Source organism: Acinonyx jubatus, chromosome B4 (assembly GCF_027475565.1).
Source record: "Acinonyx jubatus isolate Ajub_Pintada_27869175 chromosome B4, VMU_Ajub_asm_v1.0, whole genome shotgun sequence".
NCBI classification, from domain to species: domain Eukaryota; kingdom Metazoa; phylum Chordata; class Mammalia; order Carnivora; family Felidae; genus Acinonyx; species Acinonyx jubatus.
Genome location: NC_069387.1, coordinates 25,208,202 through 25,228,673, shown reverse-complemented (window position 1 = coordinate 25,228,673; position 20,472 = coordinate 25,208,202). Strand labels below are relative to the sequence as shown.

The following is a 20,472-nucleotide window of genomic DNA, read 5'->3' as shown; positions in this document are numbered from 1 at the left end:
GCCCCACAGTCAACAAAAAAAAGAAAAGAAGGTCTTGGTCTTTGTCTTATTAGAGAGGTGACGTAACTAATGATGTTACAATGCAAGGCAGGACATCCCAATGAGTGCAAGAGAGTTCCTACTATAGTAGAATCTGAGAAGTAGAGATCAATTCAAATGGAGTCCATCAGAGAAAGCTTAATGAAAGAAACACATTTGGGTGGGCTTCAAAGGATTTGTTAGTCTATGTTTCTTGTAACAAGACAAGAGGATCATTTTTGTTTATTTTTTGGTCAGCTAACAGAGATCCTGTAGCAAAAATCCTGGGTTTAGATTATAATACAATGAAAGAAGACACATCCACGGTAAACATTCTTGATAAAGTTACCAAAGGTGAAGATTCTGAAAATGAGATTAAGATGAAGATCGCCAGGCTGCTCAGCCAACTGGATCTGCACCTCCTGAACCATTCTCTAAAACATATTTCACTGTGAGTCTTTTAAAAAAAAAGAAACCTCTAAAAATTAGTTACAAAAAGTGCTTTCGGAGGTTTTTCATAAACACACAAAAAATATAGACGTTATTGCCATTGATTTTGTGTGAAATTTTATTGGATTAAGATTGTAGTTTATCGCATGAATATTTCTAAAACTAAAAATTAAAAGTTTGCAGTCAGCATTGCTAAAGTCTTCCGTGGGGTTTCGCCTAATTCTGAGGACATGAAGCGACCTTATTATTTTCAGTCTCTTCAGGCTGTTAGGTAAATTATTGAATGATAATGCAAATATCATGTAGAGTTTGTAAGATTAAAAACTTGTTCATTTTTCTAGTTTTTTTCCTGGTATTATAGTGTTATCACTAAGAAACGAAGTGAATATTTAAATGAGTACATTTAATGCTGCATTAAACGTGAGTCACTGATTCTCTGATGTTTTGACAGTGTTGTCAGATTACAACATGGCTAAAATTAACTGCAGTATTTTTGTTGTTATGTAATTTAACCACAATTTAACTATAAAAAACAATATCCCCCCCCCCCCGCTAAAATGGAATGTTTTCATGTGCTTTCTGCAGGTTCTCTTTTAAAGTGTCAAAATGAATTTCTTACCATTTATTTCAGAGAAATAAGTTTAAATCCCACAAGTGTTAAGAACGATATAGAAATGCTGAAAAATTTCTCAGGAAAAGGAGAACAAACTGTCTTGGAATCTATCAGCTATACCTCAGGTTTATATTATTCTCAGTTTCATTTTGTGTTAAATATAATTATTTCCAAATGCTTCAATCGTGACCTTAGGATTGAATATTTGAAAAGATGAAAACTTAAAACTTTAATCACATTTATTTTTTTAAAGCCAACATATTTTTAGGAGCTCCTTTTAATTGACTGAAACTTATTAATTGGTTTCAGATTATGAATTTTCAAATGGATGTAGAGCCCCACCTTGGAGACAAATTCATGGAGAAATTTGTTATGTGCTGGTGAAACCACACGATGTTGAAACTCTGTGCATTACTTGTAGTGCAGAAGGAGTATTTTTAAATGGTGTAAGTAATTTTTTAAGAACTCTGTTGGTTTTGGTGCTTAGCTCAGTCTCTGTAAACGCAGGCATGTGTCCAGGATTGAATCCTGATGACCACAGAAAATACGATACTGCTCTGTGGGATTGAAGCAGATCCCCCTGCTCTGAGTTTGCCAGGCAAATCCAGAACTGCCTCAGAATTAGCCCCACTGTTCCCCATTGCAGATCATTAAGTCAATCTCCTACGAAATGATCTCCAAAGGGGCCCGTGCCACTTTATACAACAAAAACCTCCTTAATCAGTTCCCTGATTAATTATACAAGTATTAGGGAAAAGATGAGGCAGAAGAGGAGCAAGGAAGTAACACAGAAGCAATAACTACAGCTTTTACCCTAAGAGTTGAGAGGACAAAGGGAAGGGAGGCGCTAAAATGTGGGAACTTGGAGGAAGTACCCCATGAAGCTGGGACCTACATGTCTGGTGAGGGGCCAACTGCTGGGCTGGGCTGGTGGCTTAGGATCTCAGAAGATGGACCTTCCAGAGCTGAGATTTAGACCTGTGAAGAGTGGACCCCGCTTACATTGGCAATGGTGTGTTAGTTCAGAAGGGGGACGGCACAGAACTGGAACCCGCAACTCTGAGGACTGGTCAGTTCCAGGAGAAGCTGGCCCCCTCTGAGCTCAGGTGGTCTCCCTGAAACTGGCATCCAGACCTCTGAGGAGTGCATTGCCCAGTTAGTGTTGGTACCTTGGGAACTCAGCAGAGGATGTTTGCAGAACTGGCAGAGCTGAGACCCAGACCTTTGGAGATGGAACCCTGGTCGGTTTATAATGGTATTTCTGAGGGGTCGTAATGAGCCTGGTTCCGAGAGTACAGGGGAAAACCCTGGGAACTAGAACTAATTGTTCCTACTGGGAGCGACTGCTGCTGCCAGGGGTGAAGGGCCGTTGCTGGGGTAACTCTAACAGGGACAGCAGACGAGGAAGAGGGAGTATGTCCCTTCCTCCCTCCAGCTTGTCAGTGTTCCTTTCACTTCCTGCTGACTGACGCTGACCTAAGCTGGCAAAGGAAAAACACAGTGTTGCAGATCCCAAAGCCCTGAGCATCACTAAGCAGAGAGATGGCCTTCCAAAGCCTCTAGATTAAAAAACGTTTAGTCTTCTACCTGTTCACTGAGGTCAACTTTCTCCTTTGCGGTGTAATTTGGGGCCTCACAGGCAAAGTCTGCAGGGAGAACCCAAATCTGTAACGGGGACCCAGCCGTCAGAGGAGACTGTTTGGAGATTTGCTACTTCTTGGTTTGGATTGGTGTCAACGTTTCGGTGCCGCTTTCTTGATTACCGGCAGGCATCTGTCCTGATGTGCCTTGTTCGTGCTTTTTTTCTCAGCATGATGCTTAGCTTATGTCTGCACAGAGGAGGGAGACAGCCTAAACATGATTGTACTTTTGGTTCGTCTTGATACTTTAAGTGAAATTTCCAATTAGACAATAAGGTAACAAAAGGAATGATTTTCTTTGACTTTCTAGAGTGGGGCAAGGAGACTTGGTTTCTAGCAAAGGCTGTTGACCTACATACAACTTTATTTGATATGGAAATCTAAGTATTCCTGTCTATTAAAAAAATGAAAGATAAGGAACATGAAACTATTCAGTAATTACAGAAAAATGCATAACACACTAGAGTTATATGTATATGCATGATGTTTATGGATATATAACACGCTACAGTTTTTTATGTATACATTTGGTTAAGGGAGAACCAAATCTTTTCTATTAGGGTAGGCAAAAAAGGGAAATGATCAAAGGAAAGACAAAAAGAAAGAGGTACAGAGACAAAGAGTGGAGGGATGGACTGATACATAGAGATTAGAATTCTAGAAAATATAAGCCTATAGCAACCGTGTCACACAGAACAAGAGCAAGGGTGTGACAAATAGAAACAAGCTTTTCTGTGCTGACATTCTAATCTTGGGGCCTTTTATGACTTCGCCAGAAGCTCTTGAAGTCGTACTGCTTTTTTACATTTGAGAGGTACAGAGGGAAAGAAACTTTGATTCTTTGCTGATCAGCAGAGTGCCCTACATGCATATAGGAGGTAGTCAGTAAAAGCATGCTGAATGAATGAATGAATGAATGAATGGATGGATAACTTTAAGAGAAAGATTTTGCCTATATTTCTTATGTATAAAGACTACCACATGGGTCCTTTAGAGAGGAAAACGATATGTGGGCTTGGGTTGTGATGTATTGATCAGGCTCAGTTGCTATTACATTAATAACAGCATCAAACTTTTTCTCCCAAAGGGCAAAACAGACAATGAGGGGGAAATTAATTATGAGAGAAAAGGTGAAATTTATAAAGACCTTGTCACATTTTTAAAAGAAAAATCAGCAAAATTTTCAGAAAATATGTCTAAACAGGTAAGTTTATAGACTTAAAATTTCATAGCATAGTGTTACTTGACTCAACTTTCTAATGAGAGTGATTCTGCCTATATTTGGACTTTGCTTCTATTTTCAGTGTTTTTCACAGTATAACATAAAATACGAAATAAGTGTAGTACTTTGAGAAAGTTTCTGATTCAGGTAATAGGTGTAAAATATTTCAGATTGCTTTCTAAATAGCACTCTTCATCTTCCCTTTTGAATTAATAACACTAAGAACAAAGGAGTCAGCCCTGTTAACGAAGCCCAGATGTTTTGATTATTTTTATCCTTTCTCAACATCCCATGATTACTACCGAATTGCATTGCCTTAATAAGTGTCACCTGCATATGCATAAGACCTGTGCTTCCTTTGTGTCTTTCGTGGTTTTTGAAATAGTGTTGCACAAAGAAATCAGTTAATAGAGTTATTTCATGAAGTAAAATCTTGATTGAAGCTGATGTAGGCAAGAAACAATATGCAAGAAATACTAATGAAACACACTTAAACTCCAGGCTGATTCCCAAGATGTCAATTCCACAAATCCCACAAGAGATAACTTATTGGGCCCATTGTTTCCCTTCTGACCCTGCCACTTCCGGAGGACTGTTTTCTTACTGCACTGCTGCTACTCTTGTCCCGAAACTTCTCTTTGTCATCATCCTGCGAAGGCTTTTTATTGCCTGGTGTTTGAGCACCTGTTTTCCTGGACTCCAGTTTTTCCTTTGTTGTTATTGTTGTAAAATAACTATACAAAGCATAAAATTTGCCATTTTCACCACTTGAGTGGTATCACTGAGTGGTGTTAATTACATTCCTAATGTGCAACCATTACCACTGTCTACTTCCAAATCTTTTTCATCATCTCAGACTAAAACTCTGTTCCCTTTATGTAGTAACTTCCCCTTTTGCCTCCCCCAGCTCCTAGTAACCTCTCTACTTTCTGTCCCTAGACATTTGCCTTTTCTAGATATTTCAGATAAATGGAATCACACAATATTTGTCCTTTGGTATTTGGCTTATTTCATTCAGCATAATGTTTTCAAGGTCCATCCATGCTGTAGCCTTTGCCAGAACTTCATTCCTTTCTATGACCGAATAATACTCCATTTGTATATTATGCCACAATTTATTCATTCATTCATCTGTTGATGGACACTTGGGTTGTTTCCACTTTTTTGACTATTGTGAACAATGCTGTAAATACTGGTGTGCAAGTATCTGAGTCCCTATTTCAGTTTTGGAGAGTATATACCTAGGAGTGAGATTTCTGGGTCATATGGTAATTCTATGTCTTAACTTTTAGAGGAACTGCCAAACTGTTTCCACCTAGACTGAACCATTTTATGTTTTTACCTGCATTGTACAAGGATTCTGGTTTCTCCACATCCTCACCAATACTTACTATTTTCTGTGTGTGGGTTTGTATGTGCATTTATTGTAGACAACCTAATTATGAAGTGTGGTATTTCATTGTGATTTTGATTTGCATTTCCCTAGTGATGAGTGATGTTGAGCATATTTTCATGTGATTATTGGCCATTTGTGTATTTTTTTTTTAAGAAATGTCTATTCAGTTCCTTTGTCCATTAAAAAAATGTTTTGTTGGTGAGTTGTAGGAATTCATTATATATTGTGGATATTAACCCCTTATCAGATCTAATATTTGCAAATATTTTCCCCCATTCTGTGGACTGTCTTTTCATTCATCTTGACAGTATCCTTTGATACACAAACATTTTTAATTTTGATCAAGTCCAACGAATACATTTTTGTTGCCTGTATTTTTGGTATCGTACTTAGGAAACCATTGCTACATTCAAGGTCATGAAGATAGATATGCCCCTCTTTCCTTCTAGGAATTTCATGGTTTTAGCTTTTATTTATTTATTTATTTATTTATTTATTTATTTATTATTTTAAAAAAAATTTTTTTAACAATTATTTATTTTTGAGACAGCGAGAGACAGAGCTTGAATGGGGGGGGAGAGGGTCAGAGAGAGAGAGGGAGACACGGAATCTGAAACAGGCTCCAGGCTCTGAGCTGTCAGCACAGAGCCCGACGTGGGGCTCGAACCCACATACTGGGAGATCATGACCTGAGCCGAAGTCGGACGCTTAACCAACTGAGCCACCCAGGCGCCCCATGGTTTTAGCTTTTAAATTTAGGTCTTTCATTCATTTTGAATAAAGTTTTATATATGGTGTAAGTAAGATAAGGATGTAATTTTATTCTTTTGCGTGTGGATTCCTAGCATTATCTGAGGAAGAGATTGTTCTTTCCCCCACTGAATGGGCTTGGTATCCTTTTGAAGATCAATTTACCATAGATGTAGGCGTTTATTTTTGGATTCTCAATTCTATTCTATCTTGTTTATCCTTATACAAGTCCTACACTCTTTTGATTACTATATCTTTGTAGTAGTTTTGAAATTGAGAAGTAATGAGTCCTCAAACTTTGTTCTTGCTTTTCAAGACTATTTTAGCTGTTTGGGCTCCCTTGACTTTTTATCTGAATTTTAGGTTTGGTTTTACCATTTCTGCAAAAAAAAAATAGCATTGGGATTTCGAAGGGATTGTATTGAATTTATAGATTGCTCTGTATAGCATTGTCATCTTAATATTAATTCTTCCAATCAGTGGACACGGGGTGTTTTTCCATTTGTTTTTATCTCCTTTAATTTTTTTTCAGTGGTGTTTTATGTTTTTCAAGGTCAAGTCTTTGTCTTCTTTGTTAAATTTATTTGTGAGCATTTTATTCTTTCCTGATACTATTATAAATGATATTGTTTCCTTAATTTCCTTTTTGATTGTTCCCTGCTACTATAGAGAAATAGAACTGATTTTTTTCATAGAATGTGCAGGCGTGTGCACAGGGTGGAGAGGGGCAGAGGGAGAGAGAAAATCTTAGGCAGGCTGCATGCCCAGCGTGGAGCATGATGCAGGGTTGATCTCACAACTGTGAGATCATAACCTGAGCCAAAATCGAGAGTTGGATGCTTAACTGACTGAGCCATCCAGATACCCCACTAGAACTGATTTTTAAGGGTTGAAATCAGTTCTGACTTTTGAATATGAATTTCAAAATCAAATCCTACAACTCTACTGAATTCATTTATTAATTCTGTTTTTTTAAAATTTTTTTTAACGTTTATTTATTATTGAGAGAGAGAGAGAGCATAAACAGGGGAGGGGCAGAGAGAGGGGGAGACTCCAGGCTCCGAGCTGTCAGCACAGGGCCCTACGTGGGGCTCGAACTCACAAACTGCAAGATCATGACCTGAGCTGAAATCGGTCGCTCAACCAACTGAGCCACCCAGGCGCCCCCATTAATTCAGTTTAAAAAAAAAATCTTTTGGTCTTTGTACATATATGATCATGTCATCTGCAGAGAGAGTTTTACTTCTTCCTTTTCAATTTGGATGTAATTTCTTTTTCTTGCCTCATTACTATAGCTAGACCTTTTAGGACTGTGTCGAATAGAAGCAGTGAAAGGTACCTCCTTGCCTTATTCCCGGTATTAGGGGAAAGGCTTTTAGGCTTTTAGGCTTTGCCATTGAATGTGATGTTAGCTGTGAGCTTTTCATAGATGGCCTTTATTGTGTTGAAGAAGTTCCCTTCCATTTAGTTTTCCTTTTGTTGGTGTACCCCATCATTTTGGTGGAGCTTCCTAAGCAAAACAGGCACATTAGAGGGAAAAAATTGAGGGTTAGTGTGTGAAAATATCTTTATTTTTCTGTCCGTTATTGTTTCTGTAATGATAGTTCAAAAATAATTTTTACTTAGAATTTTTAAGGCAATTTTTCCTATGTGGCCTGTTTTGGCCTTTCCCATCTATCAAAGCCTTTAGGATCTTTTCTTATTCCTGATGTTCTATAATTTTCATGATGATATGGTTGGTGCTGGTGTTGTTTGTTTTTCATTAATGGTGACATATGTCCTTCAGAACTAGAAAAATACTTTTTTCATATCACATCTTTAATCATTCCTTCCTCTCTTTCTCTTTGCTCTCTTTTTGAAACTTACTAGTTGTTTGTTGGGACTCTAAGATCCTCTGATTTTATTTTCAGTCACCCACTTTCTGTAAATATACTTTTGCTTTATCTTCAAGACGTTGTGCATGTCTTTACAATTTAAACTCTCATATTTTTAACATTTCGTTTTCAGGCGCTTATCTGTACAGATCATATGCTTTCATTTCTCTTGGAAAATGTGGGAATAAAACAGCAAGATCAAACGGTAGTTGTGTGTTTAACTTTTTAAACAATTTGTAAACTGCGTTCCAAAGTGTTGGTAATATTTTACATACACACCAGCAGTGAGTGTATGGAGACTTCCAGCTCTTCTGCTTATTCGTCAATAATTGGTCACGGGCACCTGGATGGCTCACTTGGTTAAATGTCCAAGTCTTGATTTCAGCTCAGGTTGCTCTCAGGGTCATGAGAGGGAGCCCTGTGTCAGGCTCTCTAAAAAAAGAGAGATTCTCTCTCTCCTTCTGCCCCACCCTGGTTCACATGTGTCCTCTGTCTCTCTCTCTCTCTCTCTCTTTTTCTCAAAAAAAAAAAAAAAAAAGGTATGGTCAAACCTCTGATTTTAGACATTCTAATAGGTGCGTGTACTGGTATCTCCCTGAGTTTTCATTTCCGTTTCTTGAATGCATTCTTTCATATGCTTATTTGCCATTCATCTATCTATCATATGTGATGAAGTGTCTATTCAGATTTTTTTGCCCAGTTTTTTATTGGGTTGTTTGATTTCTTACTCAGTTGTGAGAGATCTTTATATATATTCTTGGCTTGCATATTCTATCAGATATATGACTTGTAAATATTTCCTCCGGGTCCATGGCTTATTTCATTCTCCAACCATTGCTTCTAAAGAGCAAATGTCCTCAATTTTTATGAAGTTTAACTTGTTAATTTTTTCTCCATAGTGTTGTATCTGATAAAGCTTTGCCAAACCCAGTGTCACAAAAATTTTTTCCAATGTTTCCTTTCTAGAAGTATTCAAATGTTAGGTTTTACATTCAGGCCTTTGTAATTTACTTCTTGTACATGATATGAGGTGCGGATCAAAGTCCTTTTTTTTCTTTTGAATGTAAATATCTAGTTGTTTCAGCACCATTTGTTGAAAAAAAAAAAACATCCTTTCTCCATTGAATTACCTTTATATCTTTATCAAAATTCAGTTGTCCATTTGTGTGAGCGTATTTTTGTTCCACTGATCTGTTTGTCTGTTTTTATACAAGTACTAAACTGTGTTGATCACTGTAGCTTTATAGTAAGTCTTGAAGTCAGGTAGTGTAAATCTTCCAATGTTGCTCTTTTTCAAACTTGTGTGGCTATTTTACATCTTTTGCAAGTCCATTGGAATGTTAGGATCAGCTTGTTGAATTCTTCATAAAAACACTGAAAGAATTATGGTTGAGATTGTGATAAATCTGTAGATCACTTTCGAAAGAGCTGATGTCTTAACAATATTGAAGTTTCCAGTCCATGAATATAGTATGTCTCTCCATTTAGTTAGATCTTCTTTAATTTTTCTCGGCAATATTTTGTAACTTTCAGTGCATAGTCCTTACACATCTCTTGTGAAACCTACCTGTAAGCATTTCATATTTTGGGGGTGTTACACAAGAAAAACACAAGCCCGAAGTGGCATCACTTAGGCCAAGTCAACCACCTAACAGATATATTATTATATATCCTAAAATATGTGTTATTATTATTATTATAGTATTTATACCTAAATAACTACAATTTCAACCAACCAGGAATGTACCCTGCAACCAGTCAACTGGAATTTCCTGGTCAATACCAGGAAATTTACTGATTTACCCCTTCTTCTCCTCTTAAGAGGGCAACCTTGCCTAAACAATATATTCCTTGATAGTCAAGTCCCTTTTTTAAAATGTTCTTTCAGCCTTTAAAAACTTTTCTTTTGTTTACTTCAGTGGAGCATCTCTCTAATTACCAGATGGGATGTTGCTGCATTCATGAATCCGTTAATAAAGCCAGTTAGATCTTCACACTTACTCATTGAGTTTTTATTTCACAAGGGCTATATGGTTAATGGTAGTTTCAAATTTTCAATTTGTGATTATATGTTGCCACTCAAAATACACTTGGTTTTTATATATTGATTTTATATTCTGAAACACTTATTAGTTCTAGTGTCTGGTTTGTAGATCCCGGGGAGTTTCTATAGAGGATCATATGATCTGTATATAAAGATCATTCTGCCTCTTCCTTTCCAATATCAGTGCCTTTTTTTCTTTCCTTAATGCCCTAGCTGGAGCCTCCAATATAGAATTATATAGAAAAGGTCTTTTGTTTCTAGTGGTAAAGGGAAAGCTTTCAGTTGCTACTACATATAATGTTAGCTGTAGCTTTTTCACATATTAAATTTATAAGGTTGAAGAAGTTCCCTTAAGAACTTTTATTAGAAATAGATGTTGGATTTTATCAAATGATTACCTTTTGAGATAATCATGGGTTTTTTTCTTTTTTTAGTTTGTTAATGTAGTAAATTACATCGATATGAGTTTTCAAAAAATAAACTAACCTTACATTTCTGGAATGTAGGTTGTTCAGGATGTAGTATCTCTATATATGATTGGATCTCATTTGTTCAGGATGTAGTATCTCTATTTATATATGATTGCATCTAACTTGCTAAGATTTTTAGTTTCACATCTATATTTATAAGGTTGTTGCTGTGTCATTTTCTTTAATACCTTTGGTTTTGGTTATCAAAGTGATATTGGCCTTATAGAATGAGTTGGGAAGTTTTATCTCCTCTGCAATTTCTGTAAGAGTTTGTGTAGAATTGTTATTATTTCTTAAATATTTGGTACCGAAGCCATCAGGGTCTGGAGTGTTCTATGTAAAGTAAGTTTTTTAAAAAGAGATTCAACATCTTTAATAGTCATAGGGCCATGCAGGTTATCTATTTCTTTTTGAGGGAGCTTTGGTAGATTGTCTTTATTTTATTAAAAAAAATTTTCCACTGGTGTAAAGCATATATAACCTTTGCTGTTTTAACCATTTTATTTTTATTTTGAGTAATCTCTACCCCTAGTGCAGGGCTTGAACTCACAGCCCCAAGATCAAGAGCCACATGCTCTACCAACAGCCAGCCACATGCCCCGGTAGATTGTCTTTATAGGAATTTTTCCATTTTATCTAAGTTGTCAAATTTATTGGCATAAACTTGTTCAAAGTTATTCTTTTATTGGGGCACCTGGGTGGCTCAGTCGGTTAAGTGTCTGACTTCGGCTCAGGTCATGATCTCACGGTTCGTGGGTTCGAGCCCCACGTCAGGCTCTGTGCTGACAGCTTGGAGCCTGGAGCCTGTTTCAGATTCTGTGTCTCCCCCTCTCTCTCTGTCCCTTCCCCACTTGCGCTCTGTCTCTCTCTGTCTCAAAAATAAATAAGCATTAAAATTTTTTTTAAAGTTATTCTTTTATTAATCTTTTAATGTCTGTAGAATACGTAGCTATTGTTATCTCTCTCATTCCTGATACTGGTCATTGGTGTTTTATTTTTTCTTGATCTGTCTGGATAGAGGTGTATTGATTTTCAGTTTCCTCAGAGACTTAGCTTTTAGTTTCATTGATTTTTCTCTATTTTTTTTCTACTTTGGTATTTATTATTTCTTCTTTTCTTTTTACTTTGTGGATTATATCATGTGGTTTTGGTGGTAAGTTCTTCCATATTCTTGTTGATATTCTATCAGTTGTCAAGAGAGAGGTTTTGAAGTGTTTCAACTATAACTGGGGATTTGTCTAATTTTTCTTTTAGTTCTGTTTTTTTTATTTGCAACTCTGTATGTGCATTTAAGATTGCTGTTTTCTCCCTCTCTCTCCTTGGTTGTTTTTCTTTTTCTGAAGTCTACTTAATCTGATAATTTTATACCACTCCTGCTTTCTTTTGACTAATATTTGCATGTTCTATCTTTCCCCTCCTTTTACTTTCAAGCTACTTATATTTATATTATTATATTTGAAGTGAGTTTTTTTTTAAGTTTTTATTTATTTATTTTGAGAGAGAAAGAGAGCACAGGAGGGACAGAGAGAGGGAGAGAGAGAGAATCCCAAGCAGGCCCCACACGGTCAGCATAGAGTCCCATGTGGAGCTCAAACTCACAAACCAGGAGATGATGACCCGAGCCAAAACCAAGAGTCAGACACTTAACCGACTGAACCACCTGATGTTTCTTTTAAATAGCATATAATTGAGTCATTTTAAAAAAAATTTTTTTTTCACGTTTATTTATTTTTGAGACAGAGAGAGACAGAGCATGAACAGGGGAAGAGCAAAGAGAGAGGGAGACACAGAATCTGAAACAGGCTCCAGGCTCTGAGCTGTCAGCACAGAGCCCGACGCGGGGCTCGAACTCACGGACCGCGAGATCATGACCTGAGCTGAAGTCGGATGCTTAACCGACTGAGCCACCCAGGCGCCCCATAATTGAGTCATTTTAAAAAGAAATTTGTGGGGCGCCTGGGTGGTGCAGTCAGTTAAGCGTCCGACTTCAGCCAGGTCACGATCTCGCGGTCCGGGAGTTCGAGCCCCGCGTCAGGCTCTGGGCTGATGGCTCAGAGCCTGGAGCCTGTTTCCGATTCTGTGTCTCCCTCTCTTTCTGCCCCTCCCCCGTTCATGCTCTGTCTCTCTCTGTCCGAAAAATAAATAAACGTTGAAAAAAAAAAAGTTTAAAAAAAAAAAAGAAATTTGTGAAACTTTCTATTGGTGTATCTACTGATGTGTTTAGATCATTTACATTTAATATTGATATGTTATGGCTTACACTTGCCAGTTTACTTTTGTTTTCTGTTCTATTTTTCATTTGTTTTCTTTTTCCAGTTTCTATGGATTACTTGAACATTTTTTAGAATTCTATTTTGATTTATCCGCAGTGTTTTTAGTGTATCTCTTTGCATAGATTTTGTGTGTGTGTGGAGTTACTCTGGGTATTGTACAATATTATACATACATAATTAATAATTATCTATTGTTTGACATCATAGCAGTTTGAGTGAAACATAGAAACCATGTCTCCTTCAAACAATAATTGTATATGCCTCAATCCTTTGCAACTCCTGGTATATCACAAAAAGAAAAGCTGTCGACATATTCTTCCTTTACAAATTTACTCTATGAGAATATGTCATTTCTCTTTCAACATAAACTTCTTATAAAAGCTGTAATACTATTACACTGATGTGACTGAAAAAATAAATACAATTTTAGTAAAAAAAATAAACCATATTTTCTTTTAAGTCCCTTTACCCTCTCTAATTTATAAATGTCTTTATTTCTTCTGCATACATTGATAACTATATGAGACAATGTTATATCTTTGTTTCAACCATCAAACTTCATTTAGAAAAATCAAGAGCTGAATGAACGTCTTTTGTATTTACCCACACTTTTATTCTTTCCATTGTTCTTTTCTGATACTGCAATGTTTTCTTCTTTTATCACAGTCTTTCTGTTTAAAAACTTATTACCCTTTTAAGGTAAATTTGTTGATGACAGATTCTCTTCGTTTTTCCTTCATCCACAAATTTTTTCGTGTTTCTTTCACCCAAGAACTTCTTGACATCCCCTTCATTTCTAAAGAATATTTACCCTGGATATAGTATCAGGCTGACAATTCTTTACTTTCGGTGCTTAAAAAAATGTTGTTTGAATTCCTTCTGTCTTCCCTGGTTGCTTTTGAGAAATCTGTTATTATTTTAATTGTTTTTCTCTTATAAGTAAAATATTGTTTCTCTCTCAACTGCTGTTAAGAATTTCCTTGTCTTTAGTTTGTGAAGTTTGATTATTATGTGTCTTGGCATGGATTTCTTTGAGTTTTTCTTGAGTTTGTTTAGCATTTTTTCAACTTTTTGAATCTTAGATTTATGTCTTTTTCTAACTTAGGGAAAATTCAAATCATGTTAGAATACATTTTTAGTCTGACCCTCTTCCTCCTCTTTTTCTGTTATTCTGAGGACATGAATTTTGGAATTTTTGTTTTGGTCTCACAGATCTTGAAGCTCTATTCATTTTTGTTTCCAATCAATTTTCTCTTTGTTATTCAGATTGGGTAATTTCTGTTGTTCTATCTTCAACTTCATGGAATTTGTGCATGATGTGTCCCAGTCACTATAGCATTTGAGTTTACATTTTTCTGACAGTGGCGAGGAGTGAGTAGGTCAAATGCAGCTATTGGATCTGTGTGTGCTACAGCAGGGGGTGAGTTTAGGAACATCCATTACTATCAGCCTAGCTCTGTTAGAGACCTCAGTCCTGAAGTGGCCCTCATCCAATGTGTGCCACTAAGCAACACAAGTTAGATGCATCAGAGACTTCCTTTAGTGAAGTTACCACCAGTGTTAATTTTCAGATAGCACTAGATAATTCAGAAATGATATCATTATAAAAATTATTATTTTTTTAAATAAAGGAGAAGAGATTCAGCGACAAAAAGGAAAAGAAAGAACCAACTAATGAGCCACCTGAGAAGGAAGAAGCAGCCCCCGTTCAGAAAGCTATTACTGGTTCAGGCAAGAGAACACTGGAGAAGAACCAAATTAATTTTGGGAAGAGTCAAATGACCAAGAGATTAGAGCCAAGTTTAAGGTGGAAGGCTACCGTTCGTTTCAAAGAGTATGTGGAAATTTGCGTGATGGGTTTTCTGATACATCCTCAGTAACATTTGCCTAGTTTTTCACATAAGTTTATGTCATAGCAGGAAAGTACTAGAGTAGATATTTACATTCCCTCCGTAATGCAAGTGGATCCCTCCCTACTCCTCTTCATATACCAAGTAGAAGGATTTGATGTGAATAGGGTTTATATGTGGGCACCGGAAGGGAAGGGAAGGGAAGAACACAATTCACTCAGTAAGTCAGGGAAAATAGCGCATGAAAAAGATGAGAAAACACATGGAGACATCTCAGGAGCAATGTAAACATAGCTGTAGGGACCTGATTAAGTAAGTGCTAGGAGCATTTAGGATGACTAAAATTATGTGGAGTTAATCAGGGAAATCTTGATAGAGATAATGTCTTGTCATTAACAGAACTTTAAGTAAATACTATAGAAAGGCTAGTAAATATTAACAAGCCTAAGTAACGTAGACACTGGTTTGTTGAATGTCTGAAATATACAAAACTAGTTCCATTTTGGGCCATCTATAAATAGGTGCCAGAGCACAGATTAAGGACCAGCCTTATGTAAATATCAGAGCAGTCAGAAGTGCCTAGAGCACTTTTTAAATTAGCAAATAGGCTTACAAGTTTCATGTCACCTTATTGGGCAGGGATTCTGAGGACCACGGGGTGATTGCATTTTGCCTACAAACCCAGAGAGCAGAGGGAAGGAGTCCTGTGGAAAGAGGAGACACTCTTGCTCCTCTAATTCTCAATTTTGAGGTGTTTGGTCTTTGTGACTATTTGAGTCTGAAAATGACAAATACATGGGCTGCTCTGTTACCTGGAAGGTGAATTTTTAAAAAACTGCGTTGCCCACGTGCTTATGTTTTTCAATCAGGAAATTACCTAACAACAATTTAGTGCAAACTCACTATGTGCCAAGGACTGTGCTCAACGTGGGAATACCTGGAAAACCGATACGGGCCCTGCTGTAGTGCTGGGTGTGGAAGATCAGAAAAGAGGCAGCTTTCAGCCAGGGCAGTAGGCACTGCTAGTAGAAGGCACAGAGGGCTGGGCCACCACAGTGATGGCAGCCTGTTCCTAGCACCTGTTCCTCACGAAAGACATAGTGGACCACATGCTCCTCCACTACATAAAGTACATGGCTGTGCCTGAGAGACAGAAGGGACGTCTCAGGTGTCAGATGAGGCTGGAACTCATAGCCGTTTTCTGTGTTAGGAGAACATCACGGGTGCATAAAAGTGATGGAATATTTGCATGTATTTCTATTTTTAATTTCCAATTAATCCACATAAATTAATTTGAAAAGTTTATGTGTTTTTAGGTACAGAAGCCTACTAAGAGACCCCCAAGAGGAGAAACACAGAAGAAGACCTGAAAGGTCAGGGCCACCTGTTAAACCCGGAAGAGCGCAGTTAGTTCGGTATGTGTCTATTAACATGAGCTATTCTCCCACCACCCTCTTTGTTTGTTTGATTTATTTGAGAGAGAAAGAAAGATGGGGCTTGACGAAGGAGGAGCAGAGAGAGAGAGAGGGAGAGAGAAGATCCCGAGCAGGCTCCGCACTGTCAGTGCAGAACCCGACATGGGACTTGAACTCATGAACCATGAGATGATGGCCTGAGCCCAAACCAAGAGTCGGACACTTAACCACCTGAACCACTCAGGTCCTTCTCCAGTTTCTTTAGATGCAAGTTTATATTGTTGACTGAGACTTCTCTTTACTAATGTAAGGATTTAGTGCTATATAGTTTATAGGGCTATAACGCTATAAAGCAGTGCTTTCTGCACTGCTTTAGCTCTGAGCTGTGCACAAAAGTTTTTGATATGTTGTATTTTCATTTTCATTCAGTTCAATGTGTTTTTTTGTGTTTTGTTTGTTTGTTTGTTTTGTTTTGTTGTAATTTCCTTTGAGACTCTCTTCTTTGAGCCAAGAGCATTATTTTGTTTCCAGGCACTTGGGAGATTCTCCTGTTCTGTTTCTGTTACTGATGTTTTAGTTTGATTCCACTGTGGTTAGTGATCATACTCTGTATAATTTCAATGCTTTTAAATTTGTTGAGGTTCTGTGTGGTCACGTTATCTTGGTATAAGTTCTTTGGGTGCTTAAAAGAATGTGTAACCTGCTGCTGTTGGGTGGAGTGTTCCATAAATGTGGAATAAATAATGTTTATTTGGTGTTGTTGATTTCTTCTATATCCTAGCTTATTTTCAGTCTAGTTCCATAAATTGATGAGAGAGAAGTATTGAAGTCTCCAAGTATAATTGCAATTTTTCTGTTTCTCCTTTTAGTTCTGTTTTTGCTTTATGTATTTTGCAGTTCTGTTGCTTGGAAATACATATTTAGGATTACTGTGACTCCATCTTTATGTAATTTCCTCTGTGTCCCTGGTCGGTTTTGCTCTGTTTTGTTTTGTTTTGTTTTTCTTTTTTGATGTCTACTTAATCTGATATTATATAGCCATTTCTGCTTTCTTTTGATTGTTTGCATGGTGTATTTTTCTTCCTTTTCTTTCAAACTAACCATAACATATCATTATATTTGAAATTAGTTCCTTGTAGATGGCATTTGGTTGGTTCCCTTTTTTTTTCTTTTTTGTCCATTAAGTTAAACTCTGTCTTTTAAGGGATATTTAGATCATTTACCTTTAATGTCATTATTATGTTAGGGCTTAAGTTTGTCATTATGTATATTTTTTTCTGTTTGTTCTTTTTTATTTTTATTTTCTTGGTTTTCTTTCTCTCCCTTTAGTCTAACTCCCCCCCCCCCACCCCATTCCATAAAAGTCTTTTTTAATTTATTCCATTTTGAAGCATGGTAAGAGAATGGGTAATGTTTAAACTGTAATAATTTTTGAGATTTTCTGAGTCTTAATTGTTGGATTAATTCTTCTGAATTCTTCCGGGTCTTATTTAAATCTTATGTTTTAGCAGGCCTCTGATACCACATTGGCGGGATAAGGTGTGTGGTGCCTCCTCAGATTAGAAAAGGAATTGCAGGGTTCAACTGGGCGGGCCCTCACGTGACACCTGGCGGGGGGGGGGGGGGTGGTGGTGGGTGTTGGTGCAGGTGAGGGGATCCTCATTATTTATGAGTGGTAGTGGAAGTTCAAGCTCTGCCTAGGCCTCTATGGATACCAGCTTGTCTGTGAAAGGCACGGGCCTTTTATTACATTGGCATTGGGGTTTGGGATCAGTGGAAGTCCTGACTCCCTTTTAGGCCTTCTCTAACACCACCCAGCCTGGGGATTAGGGAGCTTTGCTGTAGCCTGATAAAGTTCTCTGTTTGGCCATTGCTAGCAGAAGTGGGGATAGGGCACAGTGTTTTCTGTGGTGTTGACAAGAGTAAATCATTTGTTGCCTAAAAGTTTTCTGTTGTGTTAAGCTATTCCTTTTCTGTTCCTCTGATGAGAAAGAGCAGGCTTTCCTTAGGTGCTTGTTTTTAAATTTATTTCTGAGAGAGAGAGAGAGAGAGAGACAGAGAGAGAGAGAATGAGCAGGGGATGGACAGAGATAGAGGGAGACACAGAATCCGAAGCAGGCTCCAGGCTCTGAGCTGTCACAGCAGAGCCTGACACGGGGCTTGAACCCACGTGTTGTGAAGTCATGACCTGAGCTGAAGTCGGATGCGTAACCAACTGAGCCACCCAGGCGCCCCCTCCTTAGGTGCTTTTCTCCTCTGTGCCCACTGGTATTTCCACACCACTGTCTTCTCTAGTACCCTGTCTGGGATATGTGAGACAAAAAGAAATCCAAGGAACTCCTCACTGTGTTGCTTCTCAGGTCTCCAGGTCCCTAGATAGTCTTTCTTCTCCATTCTTCTCCATTCTACAAACAGAGTTCTCTCAGGTTTGTTTTACATATGATATCCAGGATTTTTATGTACTTAGTGGGAGGAATAAGGAAAGGTATATCTACTTCATCTTTCCTGAAATGGATGTTTGCCCTAAAGCATTTCAATTTTAAATCAAATTTTAGTGAGTCCGAGAACGCCAGAGTAATAGATAAGGGTAAAGGGGTAGTGTATCCAAGCAACAACCATTAGTCAGCGATAAAAATGAGAATTCTCTATCTCTTCTTGCTTAAGTGGGTACAATGATGTGGTAGAGAAGTATTTCTTATGGTCAAGTTCATAGCTCAATGAAACATTGAGGTTTGCTTCTTTTTACCTCCTGAATGTACAGCTGCTGTGGGACAGGACAGAACAGGAAGGGAATCTCATAAAATGGGGAAAGCCATATAAAGTTATATGTCAAAGGATTCATCACTGGAAAAAAAGAACAACTTTCCTTTGGGGTATTGATTTTTTTTTTTGACATGATTTGAGAGTGATTGGGTAAATCACCTGCTCTTAACTCCAGGAGTTTGTTAAGCTAAAACATTTAGAGATTCCCGAGAGAACATAGGTTTATTTAGTATATGTTTATGTCTGGGACCTTTGAGTTAAATTTACCTTGGTTCTTAAGTCAGCCTTGTCTACCATATTTTGCTTTGTAACCAACCTAGGTTTCTGGACATTTGTTAGACGAGAGAATACATTAAACTAAAACTCAGCTCATGCAACTTGTTGAATTGGAACAGAAGCTTCAGTTCAGGATTTCATTCCACTGTGGCCCAGAGAACAACTCTCTGCGCCACAACACCTTTGAGAAATTAAAAGAATTATAGAATCTTAAAAATTAATAAAACTTGAAAGTTACTACTACTATGAAATTACTAGTAGTGTGCTTTCTACTGTGCTTCAAAACAGGTGAGAAAAGACATTTATAGAAGAGAGCACATGAGGGTTGGAGGGAAGAGAGGATGGAGATAAACAGAAAATGAGAATTAGATATGGTCATGAAAGCTTGAGTGAACTAGCTGGTGACCATGACCTTGATGTTAAGTTGGAAGCTTCTAGAGCAGTGAGGAAAAAGTGTACTTTCTTCCATAAGGGAGACACTCTCCCTGTGAGGCGTTTGCAGCACTGCCCAATTAAACTTCCCATGATAATAGAAATGGTTTATATCTGAGCTACCTGGTATAGTAGTCACCAGCCACATGTGATTGTTGAGTGCTTGAAATGTGGCTTCTACAACTGAAGAACTAATTTTTTTGAATTTTTTTTAACGTTTATTTTTTGAGAGAGGGAGAGACAGAGCATGAGCCGGGGAGGGGCAGAGAGAGAGGGAGACACAGAATCCAAAGCAGGCTCCAGGCTCTGAGCTGTCAGCACTGAGCCTGATGTGGGGCTGGAACTCACAAACCATGAGATAATGGACCTGAGCTGAAGGACGCTTAACCAACTGAGTCACCCAGACATTTAAATAAAAACATATAAATAACACAAGTTATTTAAATACTATGACTGGTGGCTATCTTTTTGTACAGCACAGCCATAGGACATATACTAATTTCCTGTTCGTTTCTATTTTCTTAAAACAGCACGCAATTATTCATCTCCTCACTTAGATCTTAACAAAGATCAAGAACTAAGAAGGTGTTAGGTCTTCTAGAACTCGTTGCTTAAGTTCGTATTGCTGAAATAGTAACGATTATAACCAATTCCATGTTGTAGCATAAACATATTTATGTTATGTGGTGGTTGTTATTGTTCTTAGTAAGAGTACTGAGAAGATTGAGGAAATCGTTAGTGAGAGCTCCTCAGAGAGTGAGGAAGATGAAGAACCACTTGATCGTCAGGAAGCAAATGCAGATTTGCCATCAGAATATTGGCAAATTCAGAAGCTGGTGAAATATTTAAAGGTAAGACAGACCTTTTGTATTGTGTTTACAATGATTATTTTAATTCCTTTCCCAAAAAGGTATATTCTGCTTCCACATTTATTGTATGTTTCTTTCAAATAAGGGTAGTAAAAATCCCTGTTATTATTTAAGTGT

The 20,472-nt window shown here is 37.5% G+C and overlaps 1 protein-coding gene across 4 annotated transcripts in view; it reads left to right on the top strand.

The window, feature by feature from the left end:
* ODAD2 (outer dynein arm docking complex subunit 2) overlaps positions 1–20,472 on the top strand; it is a 176,457-nt gene that overhangs the window by 11,917 nt on the left and 144,068 nt on the right. For 3 of the 4 annotated variants that reach the window (XM_027073694.2, XM_027073696.2, XM_027073693.2), the window contains 7 exons: positions 277–469; positions 1,100–1,206; positions 1,391–1,527; positions 3,809–3,925; positions 14,382–14,584; positions 15,917–16,015; positions 20,193–20,337. In XM_027073694.2, coding sequence (XP_026929495.2) covers positions 277–469; positions 1,100–1,206; positions 1,391–1,527; positions 3,809–3,925; positions 14,382–14,584; positions 15,917–16,015; positions 20,193–20,337 — 1,001 coding nt within the window. Of the gene's footprint in view, positions 1–276; positions 470–1,053; positions 1,207–1,390; positions 1,528–3,808; positions 3,926–14,381; positions 14,585–15,916; positions 16,016–20,192; positions 20,338–20,472 lie in introns of those variants that run through there. The other variant, XM_053225438.1, reaches the window with a different exon arrangement.